This window comes from Garra rufa, chromosome 16 (genome assembly GCF_049309525.1).
Source record: "Garra rufa chromosome 16, GarRuf1.0, whole genome shotgun sequence".
In the NCBI taxonomy this organism is placed as follows: Eukaryota; Metazoa; Chordata; class Actinopteri; order Cypriniformes; family Cyprinidae; genus Garra; species Garra rufa.
The window spans coordinates 43289294-43307328 of record NC_133376.1 but is presented as its reverse complement, the minus strand read 5'-3'; the positions used below and the strand labels follow the sequence as shown (position 1 = coordinate 43307328).

The following is an 18035-nucleotide window of genomic DNA, read 5'->3' as shown; positions in this document are numbered from 1 at the left end:
ATCAATAATTTTGACCCATGCAATGTATTTTTGGCTATTGCAACAAACATACCCCAGCGACTTAAGACTGGTTTTGTGGTCCAGGGTCACAAATGGGCAAACCTAGGATAGTGGCAAACTGCAACTGATTAGCATTTGGGGTGAAAGTAATTCATCTTTTAATATGTCATTAATTGATTTTTGTTGTGAATATTACTGACAAGGCTGTTACACTGAATGATTATAGTGGGTGTCTTTGGTAAATAAAGGAAAATCTATGCTATTTATTTTTTGCTCAGAAAAACAAAAACAAAAATGCACTGAAATTCAACAGAAAACTTGTTAATATTTTTGGGGGAAACAACAACAATTTAAAGCAGTATTGCACTTGTTTTTATGCTTAAACCATGTTACGTCTTTGACCCATGTACACAGTATATTGCTTGTTTCGATTTCTTCTTTGCTTGTTTTGATCCAGACGTTCAATTCTTTTTCAGAAGATACGTAATAGCATCTTGTACCATATAGCAGTGAAAACATGGCAGTGTTGCCAACTCTGCAATTTCCCTGTTAAACGGGACTACTTTTACACTGTTGCAACAGGTCTTTTTTTTTTTTTTCTGCTGGTTGAACCGAAAACTCTTGCCCGAATGCTATTTTTAGAGTAAGTTTCCCCCAGAATGTGACTGTGCTAGATTTGGCGGGGAAAGAGTTAATATTATTAATATTACTTTAGTCTAAAACAAGCCCTTTTACATTTTGATAGTTAAATCATAGACCATTATGCTTTTAGCATGGTCTATTCTGGTAGCTTCACAGACAATAGAGAAAAACAATGTTGTTTTTTTAAATACCAACACCCTGACAACGTCTTTGATAAATAGTCATCATCATAATCATAGCGTGCTGCTTTTCTTGACGTCATTCACTAAGGCATCCAAGTCTGTTAATCACCCACAGGAGGTAAAAAATGCTACCTTGCGAGCAAATATTATTTTTCATAGCAGAACTGATTAGTCCCCATCTGTAATACCAATTAATCATCTACAGATGGTTTTCTCTTGGTTATTTATAGCCGTAAGACCGAACGGCATTGCATGTGACACTATCAGAGGATCCAGAATATTACTTGTGATCAAGTGAGTGATTCTGACTTCATCTAACCTGCACTGCTCAATATTTTTAATGCGCAATCTTAAGTTTTTATCTGGCCCAGTCTGACTTCTGAAACATTTCAGGGTCTCACCGCTTTAATTTTTTTGTTCAGTGCCCATTTACGCAGACACGGATTACGAGGAATGTGGTGAAAAGCTCTTTTCTTATCAGCGGTAATGCGTGCGTACTCTCTCTTTGCCAGACAGCTTTAGAAAAGTCAAGGCTTTCTTTACCCTGAGAAAAGAGTGCAGGCAAGGTGAGCTGTTTAATCCCGCTGCCCACAAGGTACGGTACGTGGCTGTCGGAGCCCACAGAGAGAAAAGGCCTCGGAAACTGACCTGCAAACATAGTCGGCCTTACAGATTCTCATCTGGGAAAGGCAGCTGGGTTTCTCGTCCCCCTCATAGGAGCAGCTGGGCACAATGGTCTGTCGCCGTCTCTCTGAACAGGCCATGTCGCTGCAAGGGCAGAACAGCAGCTCGTGGGTGTACTCCGGAGGCACGCGGTCGAAGAACCGCCGCAAGGCCTTGTTGCATCTCGATAGGTTACACAATCCTGACTTGGTGGAGGGCTTAATGCATGTTGACACGTACTCGGTGCGCAGTTTCTGGCACACGTCGTCCACGTTGCACGCTTTGGCAGCGTCCAGGCAGCGGTTCACTGTTGTCATGCCGAGCTCGGAATCTGTTGAGAATTAAAACGATTGTCAAATGCAATCTTAAACACTGACTGACAGACCTAGGTAGATAACTTACAAATTGTAATCCGTTACTGATTCTAAATTACATGACAAAAACTGCAGGTGAATAGGGTAAAAAAAAATTAACTAATAGTCATCACCTTACTTAAACAGTTGATTGAAACAAGTTTTCTAAAATGTTAGGTTTAAATATGCAAATGAGGCATTATTTAATGAAATTTGCATACATTTCTAGTACAAAAATCTCACTGGATGAAGTTAGTTTCAAAATTCTTGTATAATTGTTTTGACATATGTGACCCTGGACCACAAAACCAGTCTTAAGTCGCTGGGGTATATTTGTAGCAATAGCCAAAAAATCTTTTTAAAAGTTTTGTAAAATTTAACCTTATGACTGGTTTTGTGGTCCAGGGTCACATATTAGAGTTAAACGTGTTTACAGAAGGGATTTTGGGTATCTCGTTTCGTCACGCTATAATTCAGAAAAAAAAAAAACAATGTATTTTTTTTAACATTTTTGGGGGAATAAAATATATAAAATCAAGAAAATGATATATGAACAAATCCCTCGGTAAAAACCTTCAGGATATAGACAGGAATAAAAATGTAAAGTTTGGTGCGTGTAAGTGCTACTGAAGTGGAGATTTATGCCTCAGTGTTGGAGAAAAAACTCATTTTGAGAAAACGGCCTTCAAAAATATGGATTATAATTGAAATCAATTGACACAAATAGAAAAAAGTGATACAAAAGAAACTTAACAGTGTCTTTTGGATGTTTTCTTTCCACTAGTCTGAAAAAACACTTTATGAAACACCAAAAAGCCCAAAATCTCAAACTTGATAAGTCCAAGAAAAACAGCGTTTTTGCCTGCAGTGTCTCCCCTTAATGAAATATGCGCTAATTTGCACACATTTCTAGTACAAAAATCACTAGATGAAGATTTTTTTTGGACATATTAGAGTCAAAAGTTTTTCCAGAGGGGAGTTTGGATATCTCATTTTGTCACGCTATAATTCAGAAAAAACTTAGAATAGACAGAAAAAAAAAATATTTCTTTTACATTTTTTGGGGAAAAAAATGTTGTATTAAATCAAGCAAATCATAGATAAAGTGCTATAAAAGAAACACTTAACAGTGTCTTTTGGATGATTTCTTTCCACTAGCTTGAAAAAAAAACACAAAAAAAAAAAAAAAAATCTCAAACTTGACAGGTGCATAAAAAACTGTGTTTTTGCCTGCAGCGTCTCCCCTTAAATGGGATTATCTTGTAACATAATGATGTAAAAATACATGTGACAAAATATATTCCTTTCAATGTAATTAACAACATGAAGTAGGGCTGTGCAATTAATCGAAATTCAGTTTTGATTTCGATTTCAACTTCAAACGATTATGAAAATACAATAATCATTTATTGCTCCCGATTCCGCCCCCTTTGTGCGCTTTCGCTCCTCTATAAAAGTCCAATGTCACATGCAAATTATGTAATGTGACTTGCATAAAATGGGACGTGCTTGATTTATTAATGCATATTTGATGTTTTATTTTTAAAAGCACAAAAGGGAATTTGCGCTGTTCTGTGCTGTGTCCAGAGACGAAACAGAACATGCTTGTTTAGCTTGAAATGCATACTCAACGGTCAGATACATGCAAATGTGTCAAAATGCGGCGTTTGGTGATTATTTATGTAAACCATCGTCAGTTATGTCTGAAGTTAACGTAAAAAGTTGTGAATGCAAATACGTGTGTAACAGTACATTGGATCCGTGCAGCTCTTAAAGCGGCCACAAGTAATATTCCTTCTGCTGTCTCTGTGATTAATGTTAATCAAACAGCAAAAGACAAAATCACTCACTGTTCTTGACGGAGGTGCTTTTGCAGTTTTTATAAGAAACAAAACATGTCTAATTCTTACGGTAAAGACATCCTGTTTTATTTTACATTCAATTAATTACATTAAATTTCCAAAAAAAACAAGTTTCATTTGTTTCTTTTTTTCTATTGCATTGCTATTTAATTAACACATTTATAAATTGTATTTCATGATAAAATGGACAGAATTTAAAAGCTGATCTACTACTGGGTGGCTTTATTCTCTGAATATTTTGCATTCATTCTCAAAATAAAATGACTTTAATCTCGTAATTTTTTAATTTTTTTAACGTGACACTAAAACAACGTCGTACATCAACAATCCATATGTTGTTAAACAACAGTTCGATCTGTTGAACACATACCTCCATCCGTCACAGCCAAGTTTTTATTTGTCAAAAAAGTCCTCTCAGAAAGATTTTAATTTATCTTAAAAATTCCTACGTAGGAGTCTTAGTTTAAGAGTGATTCAGGATCAATCTAAGAGCAACTCTGAGTAAAGAAAAGACAAAAACTTTTATCTTAGTGTGGAGGCGGGGTTGACACCATTGCTAGCTATGACACAGCCTTTTGAAGACCGTGATTGGTTGGTTGTCCAAGAAGGAAATAAAAGAGCACTTTTAAGTGTAGGGTCTAGTTTAAGCCTTCACTTTGAAATTATAGGCATAATTTTTCCTGATTTACTACCACACACACATATTAAATAAGTTTATATATTTTCTATGTTTATATATATTTTTATTTACCACGCTGTTAATGTTGTATTTAATGTATTTGATAGGTAATGAACAGCAGCACATTAAGGTTGTGAAAGTGCTGTAATTGTTTGTGTGATCTCTTTGCTTATAGAAGGTTGTGAACATACCCAAATTATTACTTCTGCATAGTTGCATTGTTTCCATTTGCCAAATAAGTTCATGTAATAAATCTAGTGATTTCTTCCATTCCTGCACTATGTCAGAGATGTTAGCATGTCTCTAATAAAATCAGTCACAAACATTATATGTGACCCTGGACCACAAAACCAGTCTTAAGTCGCTGGGGTATATTTGTAGCAATAGCCAAAAATACATTGCATGGGTCAAAATTTTTGATTTTTCTTTTATGCCAAAAATCATTAAGAAATTAAGTAAAGTTCATGTTCCATGAAGATTTTTTGTAAAATTCCTACTGTAAACATCAAAATGTAATTTTTGGTTTGTAATATGCATTGTTAAGAACCTAATTTGGACAACTTTAAAGGTGATTTTCTCAGTCTTTTTGATTTTTTTGCATCCTCAGATTTCTGCTTTCAAATAGATGTATCTCAGCCAACTATTGTCCTATCCTAACAAACCATACATCAATGGAAAGCTTATTTATTGAGCTTTCATATGATTTATAAATCTCAGTTTTGTCAAATTTAACCTTATGACTGGTTTTGTGGTCCAGGGTCACATATCTGCACAATCTCATGTGTAGCATCTTATGAAATCACTGTCATGCATTGTGTGCAAAATATTGCATTGGCCTCCTCATGTTTTGTCAGTGTTCTCCACTTCTGAAGAAACTCTTAAAAGTCCTCGTCCCTACTCCTAACAATTTGGACCTTAAGACCTCTTTTAAGGGTTAAGATTCTTTCTGAATTTACTTTTTTCTTTACTAGGATCTTTTCTTTAATTCTAAGAGGAAACACTCACATTTCTAAGAATTTTCTTAGAATTTTATCACTAGGAGCAACTCTTTTCACTAAGATTTTTTATGAATACGGGCCCAGATGTTCAGTTTCTTGCACAGATGGATCATTTTGCTTCATAAGTCCTCAATGTATCATCGAAAACCACAGGTATTAGATTTATGTTCCTTGATATGCTTTTTTTCCTCAAAAACATGCAGCCACTGACTTGCTTTTATGAATAACCAAAGCCTACGGTTTCATCTAAAGCCCTTTACAGTTCTGCTGAATAAATAAGTCACCTACACGTCTTGGACCTGAGAGTGAGTCAATTAACACCAAAGCACACCACATAGCATAAGAATGAAAAAAAGGATGGGGAACTGCACATTTTCTCACACTCATGTCCGTCATGACATTTTGACAGCGAATGCGAGTTCTTCACCATACAGCGGCACAGAGATGAGCACCTTTTTCAGTTCACAAGGGGTTGTTAGACTGACGACGGAAACGAGCAAATGGTAAAAGCGTCAAAAAGGTGAGAAACGTCTCATTTAAATGAGAAGTGAAGAATATGGGCCGACAGCCCATCTCTGTGATGATTTTTGCTGTTCAGAGTACAAACAACTAAACAGATTTAAGCTGAACACATCAAAACGTCAAACTTCAATGGGTCTTTGCAGCTCCTTATGCTCTATAAAACTCAGTTTTGGCTGAACCAGGTTTTTGTGTAGCTAAATGCCTCTTTGGAGATGTAAAAGTACTTCATGTTACATTATCCATTCTTCTGATGAGTGTTTTGATTTTTGAATATAAATAGTTAAAGATAGTTTAGGAATGTGGGCTCTTTGTCACTTTTGAAGATTCTCCTATGACATTAGGCCAAAATTATGGTATTTAGTACAATTTTCAATTAGCTTGTTTTTATATTTAGAGTTATCATTTAATGTTAAAGGGGTCATCAGATGCAAAACTAACTTTTACATGTTGTTTGAACATTAATGTGTGTTGGCAGTTTGTGTACACAACCACCCCACAATGATAAAAATCCACCCAGTGGTATTTTTTTAATCTTTAAATGTAATATCCCCTTTTTAAAATCAGGTCATTTTCAGCTTCTTGTGGTTGTGACGAAACACAGCTGATTGACATGAGCGTCTTACCTTAGACCCGCCCTCACCGAGCTGAAACAGTCCCAAAACGATAGTCATTGTGTCGAATCAGGTGCAGAGGAAGACTCTAATTGAGTGATTGAGGTGTTCTGTTGTTGGATGTAATAATGAACATAGCAGTCGTCATTTACTCCCGACATCGGAGCCACTGAAGATGCAGAGGATTAACGTTACTTTCGTTTTTAAAGGAAAGCGCCGATCCCGATCTACATATGCATCTATGTTCTTGTGAATCATTCGTGATGCAGCTTCACCCACAGCAGAAGAGAGTATAAGGGTTTCTTATACAGTATATATCTTTGCAAATGGCCGTTCTTAATAATGTGCTTGTTGGCAAGTTTATGCTAAATGCAGTTAAATGCATTTGCATTTAAAGGGCCCATGTGATAAAATGAGCTGATATTTTGCAGAGCTGATTTTGACATGGTGAAAGGCTGTTTTTTTTACACTACTGTTGAGAATTTTTAACCAAAGTATATTAGAGACTTTTCACTAAGACCCTAAAGAATCATATGAACTTGTGGAAAATGGGCATCCGATGACCCCTTTAAGTTGAATAAACTAAATGAAGTTACTATAAATAATATTTAGATTAAGTTTGAGTAATTTTGTAAGCTGATTTTTTTTTTTTCTATTTAATTTTAAGGGGAGACATTGCAGGCAAAAACGCTGTTTTTTCATGCGCCTATCAAGTTTAAGATATTTGGCTTTTTGGCTTTTCATTAAGCATTTTTTCAGACTAGTGGAGAAAAATATCCAAATAACACTGTTAAGTTTAGGTTAAAACACTGTTAAGGGTTTTAAGTATAGCACTTCATCTATTTGTGTCAATAGACTTTAATTACAATACATTTTTGTTATGTTATTTTTATGTTATATATTTTTAAAGGCTCAGTTTTCTCAAAATTAGTTTTTTCTCCTAGACTGAGCCATAAATCTCCATTTCAGTAACACTTACACACACGAACCTTTACATTTTTATTACTGTCTATATCCTGAAGGTTTTTACAGAGGGATTTGTTCATATATAATTTGATTCATTTTATACAGCATTTTAATCCCCAAAAATGGTAAAAAAAAAAAAAAAAAAAGTGTTTCCTATCTGTTCTAAGTTTTTTTCTGAATTATGTTGTGACGAAATGAGATGCCCAAAATTCCCTCTGAAAAACTTTTGACTCTAATATGTCCAAAAAAATTTAACAAAAATTTTGAAACTGACTTCATCGAGTGTTTAGATTGTTGTACTAGAAATGTATGCAAATTAGCACTTTTTTGCATTAAATAATGCCTCATTTACATATTTAAACCTAACATTTTAGAAAACTTGTAATACAAATTTTTTTGCAGTTATTACAGTAATAAAATGATGGCTATTTTTTACCCTATTCACCTGCAGTGTCTCACCTTAAGTTATTTTAGTTCTAGTAATTCAAGTATTTTAACCTAAACTCATTTCAGTTATTTGCTAAGGCGATTTATCTAATTTTCTTAATCGTAATGTTTTAATCTAAACATTTATATCATATTTCAGCTATTTCAATAAATGAAAAAGACAGAAAGCATGATTTTGAGTAAGGTTTGAGAATAAAATGTTTTAAAATGTTTCAAAGAGATTCAAAATTACAAGAATAAGGCAGCGTTAGGATACAGTGCATTTATTTGTCATTGTGACTTGTAATTATAAGATTTTTTTTTAGGATATGATATGACTTGATTCCGAAAACTTTCATTCTCGTCATGTTACAACAAGATTTTCTCATTCTCAATTTCCTTGTTTGTGTTTACATGGCGTTAAAACATCCTCTTTGGTTGTAATTGGAAACTTTATTTTTAAGATTGCTGGGTTCACAGATGTTCTCTGGCTATCAGATGTGAGCTGAATGCATTCGGTCACCTTTGCGCACACTGTGGAAAGGGAAATGCAGGAGTAATGTGACCTGAGGTTCAGATAACTCACACGGGCAGACCAGTTTGAGTCACAAATCATTACGACCGAAGGAAATGCCTCATGATGTGAAAGGAGGTCAAGAATGAAAATGAGATGGAACAAATTAAACGGAATGCTGTGGAAACGTCTTTCCAAGAAATCATTTTAGCATTCCGATCAACATCATCAAACTGAATGGCCTGCGTCGTGACGGTAATGCAAAAATCACAGTAAATAACTAAGGCTAAGGTCAGTAAAACCTGAGGAAAATGAAAATAAGCAGCTCTCTCAGACTCTCAAAATCCCTTTCTCTCTCTCCATTTCACTGTGATTAATAATCACAGAAGAGCCAAGAATGTCCGTCCACATCCTTCACCTAACAGCTTTGTTGGTTCTTTCAGAGCTGATGAAAAACCAAGTCCAGACACAAAGCCTCAACAAACATGCTGCGAATCTATGACTAATTTCCATGGGACAGCTAAACAAAAACAAGGCTAGAACTAAAGGAAATGACAGTGAAAAAGTTTCAGAGCAAAGCTAATACACCACGACTGAGTTTACACTGCTAATACGCATTTGCAATGCTAATAAGATGTCGGAGCACCATGACATTTGAAGTGAAGATTATTCACTGTGTGCGTTTTTATATTCTAACTCTGCTTTTTTGTTAAATATGTCTATTCTAAGCCCTAAGCTCTGTTCTAGCATCTAGTCAGTCGAGGAGGAATACAAAGAGTCTCTAGATAAAAACACATTGGCTGCACTGCAAAAAATTATTTTCTTACTTAGATTTTTTTTTTACTTGTTTCCAGCCAAAATATCTAAAAATTCTTAAATCAAATTTGTTTAGTCAAAATTAAGTGTGTTTTTGCTTGAAACTAAGGTGAGAAAAATTATCTTGTTTTCTGTTTAAAATAAGATTATTTTTCTTACCCCATTTGGCAGATCATTTTGCTTGTTCTAAGTGAAAACTCACTTAATTTTGGCTTGTTTTACTGAAAACAAGAACATTTTTTTTACTTGTCTAGGAAATGGTTCTTGATTTAGGAATTTTTAGATATTTGGGCTGGAAACAAGTCAAAAAAAACTAAGTAAGAAAGGATTTTTTTTGCACTATAATTTTTTACAGGACGCTTTTTGTTTATCGTTATTTTTAAAGGTTGTAGACACTTAAAAAATAAAGGTGCTTCAAAAGGTTCTTCAAGCGATGCCATAGAAGAACCGTTTTTAGTTCCACAAAGAACGCTTCAGTCTTTAAAGAACCATTTCTTGCTTACATTTTCATAATCTAAAGAACCTTATTTGCCACAAAGAAGCTTTTGTTAAACAGAAAGGTTGTTCAGATGTTAAAGGTTCTTTATGGAACCATTTAGGCAAAAAGGATCTTCTATGGCTTCGTGAAGCACCTTTATTTTTAAGAGTGTAGGTTGCCATATTGTGTGAAATGAATCGTCTTACCTGCAGTGATGGAGGCCAGACGGACAAAGTCGTAGCCTTTTTCTATTGCCTCATATGGATAGTTCTCTACCAGGTTAAGCCCTGCAAAAACAAACAACTTGAGTAATTCAATCATATCTGAAATGTTTTATACAGAGCTATATATTTTAAGAGACCACATGGAGTCCAGTGATACTGTTAGTCAAGGTGTTTTTCACGAAAAACGGCATAATTATTTTTTTATGATGTCCTTTTCAGGTAGGAAATATGAGATGATTCGTTTGTCTGTCCACTGCAAATGTGAAACTATGAAATGCAAGCACAATAAATACTTACAAAGCGCAATCCATTACATTATACATTTTAGGTAATATAATTAAACTACTTTTTGATTACTTGGATTACTTTTGGCTTAGTTCGCGTATCACGATGATTTCTGACAATCTTGTACCATATTGATATAAAAATACAAGAAAGCAAGAAAATATATTCTATTCATTGTTATTAACAACATTAAGTGCATTAAACATTACCTTACAATAAAGTTTCCCAAACTGTTAAGGAACTGCTGGGTGTTTTTCAATGGAAAGCTAATAAATGAAAATTAAAAGGTAAAAAACTGAAATAATTTTCCCATGAAATTAAACAAAATTAAAAAAATGTTGAGTGTGTTTATGCATTTTATTAACTAATGTCAGAAAACTGTGAATATGCAAATGTGTTAATTATTAAATTGTTACCTTAAAATCTCTGGGGGTGTTTTAAGTAAATATATATGTGACCCTGGACCACAAAACCAGTCATAAGGGCCAATTTTTTGAAACTGAGATTTATACATCATCTGAAATATGAATAAATAAGCTTTCCATTAAGGTATGGTTTGTTAGGATAGAACAATATTTGGCCGAAATACAACTATTTTAAAACCTGAAATCTGAGGGTGCAAAAAAATCGAAATATTGAGAAAATCACCTTTAAAGTTGCACTAGGTAACTATTTTCAGAAAGACGTTTCATCAATACAACAGCATTTTAGTGCCACATAAAAAAAATATAATAATATTTTGAGAATAAAGTTAAAATTACAAGAATAAAGTCAAAATGTTATGAGAATAAATTTGAAATATTTCGAGCGAAAAAAAAATTAAAATAAAATTAAATATTTTGAGAATGAAGTCAAAATTATGTAGCAATTACGAAATTTTAATTTTAGTTATAATATTTTGAGAGTATATATATATATATTTTTTACTATTTATTCAAATTAAGTTCTTAGCAATGCATATTACTAATCAAATATAAAGTTTTGATATATTTATGGTAGGAAATAGGGGTGTAACGGTTCACGGGGTTGTATTGAACCGTTTCGGTACGGCCTGTTCGGTTCGGTCCACTTGCGTACCGTTTCGGTATATTTTTTTTTCATTAAATAATATACATTTATTATTAGCGTGATATTAAGCGCAGCGGAACAATGTTCCTAGGCGAGTTTCCGCACGGACGCTATTGAGTGACGCACAGTAACACACGCACAGTTAAGGCAAAGAGTACTTTTATACTCTTTGGTTAAGGTGCGTTCCCATATACATATCTATGTGCGTTCCGATCGACAGGGTCCCTACGCAGTGTTCACTGCTCCCTTTGCTGGCCTTCGCTGACAATAATCGCTCATTTGGAATGCCCTGGAACGTCATCAAAGCAAATCAACGGCAGGGTCACGCAGATTATGATTTAACATAAATAAATATTGTAATTTATTTTACTTTCAAATTTAAATACATATAAAAAACATATAAACGTATGTATCTAAAAAAATATAGTCCAAATGTATATGTTTAGACCGTTAACACATTAACAGATTTTTGTGGTCTTATTTCACGCACTTTTTCCCCCACACACAGCCTATATTTAACTATCCTGTGATAACATTAAATAAAACAAGACAGAGCTTCACCTCGCCAGTTTTACTTTCATTCATAAAATACAATATGCAAATGTAACATGAATCGCCATAACCATTCATAAACACTCTAATTTGTATAGGCTAATAATAACATTTATTGCAACCGCTTCATTTCAGAGCCTTAAAAAAACATTATGTAAAATATCACCCAAATGTGTCGCTTTTATTTTATGCAAGAATTCTATTGTGTATTGGCAGCTTTTCAAAATAAAGATTTTGTAAGTTCTTATTTTTTTGTACCGAAAATGAACCGAACCGAGCTCTCCAAGACACTGTACCGAACCGAATACGATTTTAGCGTACCGTTACACCCCTAGTAGGAAATGTACAAAATATCTTCATGGGACATGATCTTTACTTAATATCCTAATGATTTTTGGCATAAAAAGCAAAATTGATAATTTTGACCTATACAATGTATTTTTGTCTATTGCTACAAATAAACCCGTGCTACGACTGGCTTTGTGGTCCAGAGATTCAGCTGAAAGAAAAAAAAGGTAAATTCCTGCATTACATGTAAATATTAATTAATGTGAATCTGTGCATTTTAATGTGTTTGCAATTTAATTGTAATGTGTAATTATGTAATCATTTAAAACGTAACTAGTCTGGTTATGAGTATTTTAAAATGTAATATAATCTGATTATAAGTACTTAATTTTTGTAGTTCTGAATCACATTATACCTCTGCTTTGACAGCCATTCAAAAGTAGCCGTGTATTCTGAAACAAGTAAAACTTTCTGTAAGCAACATGTACATTTCAATTACTTTGTTAGGGAGGTTTTGCTGGTGCCTGATGTTTTAAAGGGCTCTTAAAAGTGTGAAATGGTCTTATATTTTACCATCTACAGACCAGTGAGATTTCACTGCGAGCCAGACGTGGCAAGAAACGCATCAAGAAAACCAAGCAACCGACAAAATGTCCTGTTGCGGTTGGTTAGGACATCAACTTCGATTAAATTTGAAAGAGATTTAAACATTTAACGCTTTAATGCATCACGGCTGGCCAGGATATTGTGTTACATGAACATTTTCCATCTAGTTGTTGACACCTTTAAGAATTCCACATGTTTACGATCTGTTTAGACTGGATAGCAGCTGCATAATAGCACAGTTTACACTTCATGAGGGCAGGTCAAATTACTGAATGTCACATATGTGTTTATATATGTAACACATATGACTGTCTACATACATACATACATACATACATATACATATACATATGTGACCCTGGACCACAAAACCAGTCATAAGGTTAAATTTTACAAAACTGAGATATATACATCATATGAAAGCGCAATAAATATGCTTTCTATTGATGTATGGTTTGTTAGGATAGGACAATATTTGGCCGAGATACATCTATTTGAATATCTAGAATCTAAGGGTGCAAAAAATCAAAATACTGAGAAAATCACCTTTAAAGTTGTCCAAATTAAGTTCTTAACAATGCATATTACTAATCAAAAATTACATTTTGATATATTTATAGTAGGAATTTTACAAAAAATCTTCATGAAACATGATCTTTACTTAATTTCCTAGTGATTTTTGACATAAAAGAAAAATCAATAATTTTGACCCATACTATGTATTTTTGGCTATTGCTAGAAATACTTAAGACTGGTTTTGTCGTCCAGGGTCACATATATATACATATACACACACAGCTCATGAGTTAAATCAGTAAGATTTTTTTCTTATATGCTCATCAAGGCTGCATTTACTTGATCAAAAATACAGAAGAAATTGTAATATTGTGAAATATTATTACGGTTTAAAATAATGGTGTTCTATATTAATATGTTTTAAAATATAATTTATTCCTGTGATGCAAAGCTGAATTTTTATCAGCCATTACTTCAGTTTTCAGTGTCACATAATTCTTCAAAAATCATTCTCATATGCCGATTACTTTTATTATCATTGTTGGAAACAGTTGTGCTACCTAATATTTTTTTGGAACCTGTGATTCTTTTTTTTTTTTCAGGATTCTTGATGAACAAAAGGTTAAAAAGAACAGCATTTATTCAAAACAGAAATCTTTTCTAACAATATAAGTCTTAACACATCCTTGGTGAATACAAGTATTAATGTCTTTTAAAAAAAGAAAGAATAAAAATTTACTCACCCCAAACTTTTAGATGGTAGTTTATATTGTTACAAAAGATTTATATTTTAAATAAAAATTATTTTCTTTTCAACTTTTTATTTGTTAAAGAATCTTGAAAAAAAAAAAAAAAAATCAGCATATTGGAATGTGACACTGAAGACTGGAGTAATGATGCTAAAAATTCAGCATTGTATCACAGGAATAAATTACATTTTAAAATACATTCACATAGAAAACAGTTATTCTAAACTGAAATAATATTTCTCAATATTACACTTTTTTTCTGTATTTTTGATCAAATAAATGCAGCCTTGATGAGCATAAAAAACGTTTTTAAAAACCATCAAAAATCTCACTGATCCCAAACTTTTGAGCGGATATAAATGTACACATATAAATATATATCTTTTTTTTTAAAGAAATTAATATTAAATTAATGCATCAAATTGATCAAAAGTAACAGTAAATTAATTTATAATTTAAAAAGAATTCTGTATCAAATAAATTCAGTTCTTTTGAATCTTCTATTCATTAAAGAATCTTGAAAAAAATAAATGTCTCACGATTTCCATCATTTTCAACATTGATGAAGGGTTCTCACATTTTGCTTAACTTCAAATTCAAGGACCTTTCAAGGACTTATAGGTCCAATACCCTTAAATTTAAGGACTTAGTGTGGGGACATATTTCAAGTGAGAGCAAGGTTACAATGTGTTACTTTGTAAGATACATTGTTACAGTTGTGTAACAATGAAAACACAACTATACCAAAAAGCTTTTTTTGCATTTATTTTTGACCATATGACATTCACATTCCATATGATCTGATATTCTATTTGTCGAAAATGCACATAACTATTATAATTTAAGCAAGCTAGTATGCATAGGCCATGAAGTAGAAGCGAAATAACACATTAGCAGACCGGAGGGAATATAATGTAATTTTTTTTGCACAAAATAAATTCAAGCACTTTTAAGGACCTGTATCTATGTATTTATTTTCAAAAACTTTCCAGGCCCTTGAATTTTTTTTTTAGATTCACAAACTTTCAAGGACTCATGGGAACCCTGTTGATAATAATCAGAAATGTTTCTTGAGCAGCAAAGCAGCAAAGCAGCAAATTAGAATGATTTCTGAAGGATTATGTGACGCTGAAGACTAGAGTAACGATGCTGAAAATTTAGCTTTGCATCACACAAATACTTACATTTTAACGTTGATTCACATAGAAAACAGCTATGTTAAATTGCAATAATATTTCACAGTAGGCCTAGATTTTTACCGCATTTTTGATCAAATAACTCCAGAGTCGGTGATATATCTTACCATTTAAGACATTTAATAAAGTAAAATAATAAATAATAAGTTGTTACTCGCCATGCATGCCAGACTGGTGGAGACTCCAGTATATGCTGAGACAGTTTTTCTCTCTCTTCATGCCTCGTCTGCATTGGCACCCGTGCAAAGGACTGGACAGCAGAGCAGAGACTGCATTTGCACACTGACTGCGGGCTCCAGGACCGAGTTTCATGCTGCCGTTTCCGGCGACGCACTGGCGAAGGGTCCGAAGACGCGGGCTGCAGGTCTCATCACTGGAACAGGTGTCTCCTGCTATAAGGCAGTCTCTCCCTGCAGAAAGCAATACCTGCAAAGCTAAAGGTAATAAAGAAGAGATTTGTGTCAAATTCACCATCAAAACGTTGCCACATGTGGTTTACTAGGCTATAGTGTATTTTATTGATATGATTTGGAAATCAAACAACCAACACAGCAATATCCATTTTCTCAGCATCAGAAACAGTGGCCATCAGACATAAACGTCTCATTTTTACACAATCAAGTAACCATCAGGTTTCACAGGCTACACCTGCACTTCATTAGATATAATCACATCCCATCTGCCGTTCCAATGTCATTATTCACTTTCACCAACTACAGCCTGCTGATCCGGGTCTTGTCTGTTACCGTACTCTGTGTGTTGTTTTTACAGCATAATAAATTGCATTTACACTACCTGAACTCTGTGTATTTACTCTATTTATGGTTTTAAACCCTCATGTTGAGTTACTGACTTTGCCTACACAGGGTATAACAACCTCCCCCCAAAATTTTTTACATTTTGTCCTTTTTTTCTTGTTACGTCAAAAATTCCCAGGTTTAAAAAAAAATGTATACCAAATCTTTGCATACACTGCATGCCAAATCTTAGATTTAGATGGTGATTGCATTTTTGAAACTGACTGACTGTAGGCCTCACTAAACAGGGTTGCCAGGTCCGCAAAACAAAACCATCCCAACTGCTATCAAAAACAAAAACGAAACTAGACCAATCATTTTTTCCATGTTTTTCTCCTCGCAGAAATAGCATTCTATGGGGTAAACTCTTCGGGGACAAAGATCTCTTTGACCCGTGAACTAAAAAATAACCAACAGCAACAATGTAAAAGTAGCCCAGTTCTGCGGGAAAACCACTGACTTGGCAACACTGCTCATTGACCTGAGCTTATGTAGTTTTTGAGTAAACTTTGTCAAAATGATCCACAAATAGTACTTTTTACTAGGAGTGCTCCGATCAGGATTTTTGAGACCGATCACCGATTTCCAATCACAGGAAGCAGTATCTGCCGATCCAATCACCAATACTGATCTTTTTAAAGCCTTCTTTTTATCATGTAGAATGATTCATAGTGAAACTCCGATCAGTTTTTTTAGGCATTTAATCAGTTTTTTTAATTTGAGGGGTGAAGCAGAGCACAAGCCTGATTTTCACAAACACATTTATCCATTATTTTGATTTCAAATCCAAACATTGTTATTCAAAATGCTTTTTCAGCATTGTGATTTTTTTACACAGTACAGTAATACAGTACAGTAATCTTTTATAGACAAGTTTAAACACAATAAATATAAGCAACACATTATTCAATGCTTTTTTACTTTTGCATTTACTTCTAGATTTATGTATTAAGTTGGTCAAGCAAGTGGCAAACATTTAAACTGCTTACGTTGTCACAAACATAAAAATTACTATTGACAAAAATAGTTTTTTCTTTTGCATTTAAATCTTCATTACAAGCAATCCTGTTGTTAAAAATGAAATTTGTTTTCCTACCTCCTAGAGTGCCATATATTATTGCCTTGTCTATCTAAAAATGCTCTTTTCCTTTAAACCTAGCCTCAAATGCGATGACTGTGAAACACAGTAGACTTTAATGATATGTATTTATGGTGTAATTATGAAATTTTCATGTCAATCCTTGTTCATATTTACCGCAAACAATGCACAGTCACTTTATTTTGCGTGTGCAGCACAGACTCGGTACGGAAACGATCTCTGCACTGCTGCAGATGCACCGCTCCTGGATCACACTGCCAGACCGCAACCATTCGCAGCATGAGCGCTTTAATCCATTAACATGAGCGTGAAAAAAATACTGCATTTATGTGCTTTATGAGATCGGCCTTTTTAGAAACCGCCGATCAAACATCCCAAATCGATTATCGGCCGATAGTGATCGGTAGCTGATCAATCGGAGCACCCCTATTTTTTACACTCACAAACTGTGAATAAGTTCAGATCAATGAGGCCTACGATTAATCCATTTCAAAAAGAAATACAAAACCTGCCCTAATTGAACTAAAACAAGCTGACAAAGATTGAGTCTAATATTTGGTCATAATATAGCATAATCAGTAGTGAAATATTTTTACTCTGCTTTAAAAGTACTTTTTTTTTTCTTTAGAAAACTTTACTTCACAACATTCCGAAGCATAATATTATAAAGTTTTCCAAAGAAAAAACACCCTGATAAAGTACAGATCCTAACAGAAACTGTCTAAGCATAATGAGAGATTTGTAAGATCTAACCAGGATTGCCAGCACAGCACAAGGGTTAAGTGTGATAAACATCAGTTGTATTTGATCAAACTTGAGGCGTAAGGACTTGAGATCACAATAAAAAACATTCAAAATCTTTTGAACTATAATATTATGCAAACTTGTAAGCCAATCACAGGCATCACATATTGCATAAGCATTTGCTTTTGTTTTATATATC

At 33.7% G+C, this 18035-nt stretch overlaps 1 protein-coding gene across 1 annotated transcript in view; it reads right to left on the bottom strand.

Annotated features, from left to right (window-relative positions):
* The window catches only part of LOC141288164 (GDNF family receptor alpha-4-like), a 34493-nt gene extending 17120 nt beyond the window's left edge, over nucleotides 1-17373 (bottom strand). The window contains exons 1-4 of the mRNA XM_073820264.1: nucleotides 17301-17373; nucleotides 15355-15630; nucleotides 9919-9999; nucleotides 1473-1818 (exon numbers count right to left, since the gene is read on the bottom strand). Coding sequence (XP_073676365.1) covers nucleotides 1473-1818; nucleotides 9919-9999; nucleotides 15355-15630; nucleotides 17301-17373 — 776 coding nt within the window. The remainder of the gene's footprint in view (nucleotides 1-1472; nucleotides 1819-9918; nucleotides 10000-15354; nucleotides 15631-17300) is intronic.
* Between the last annotated feature and the right edge of the window lie 662 nt (nucleotides 17374-18035).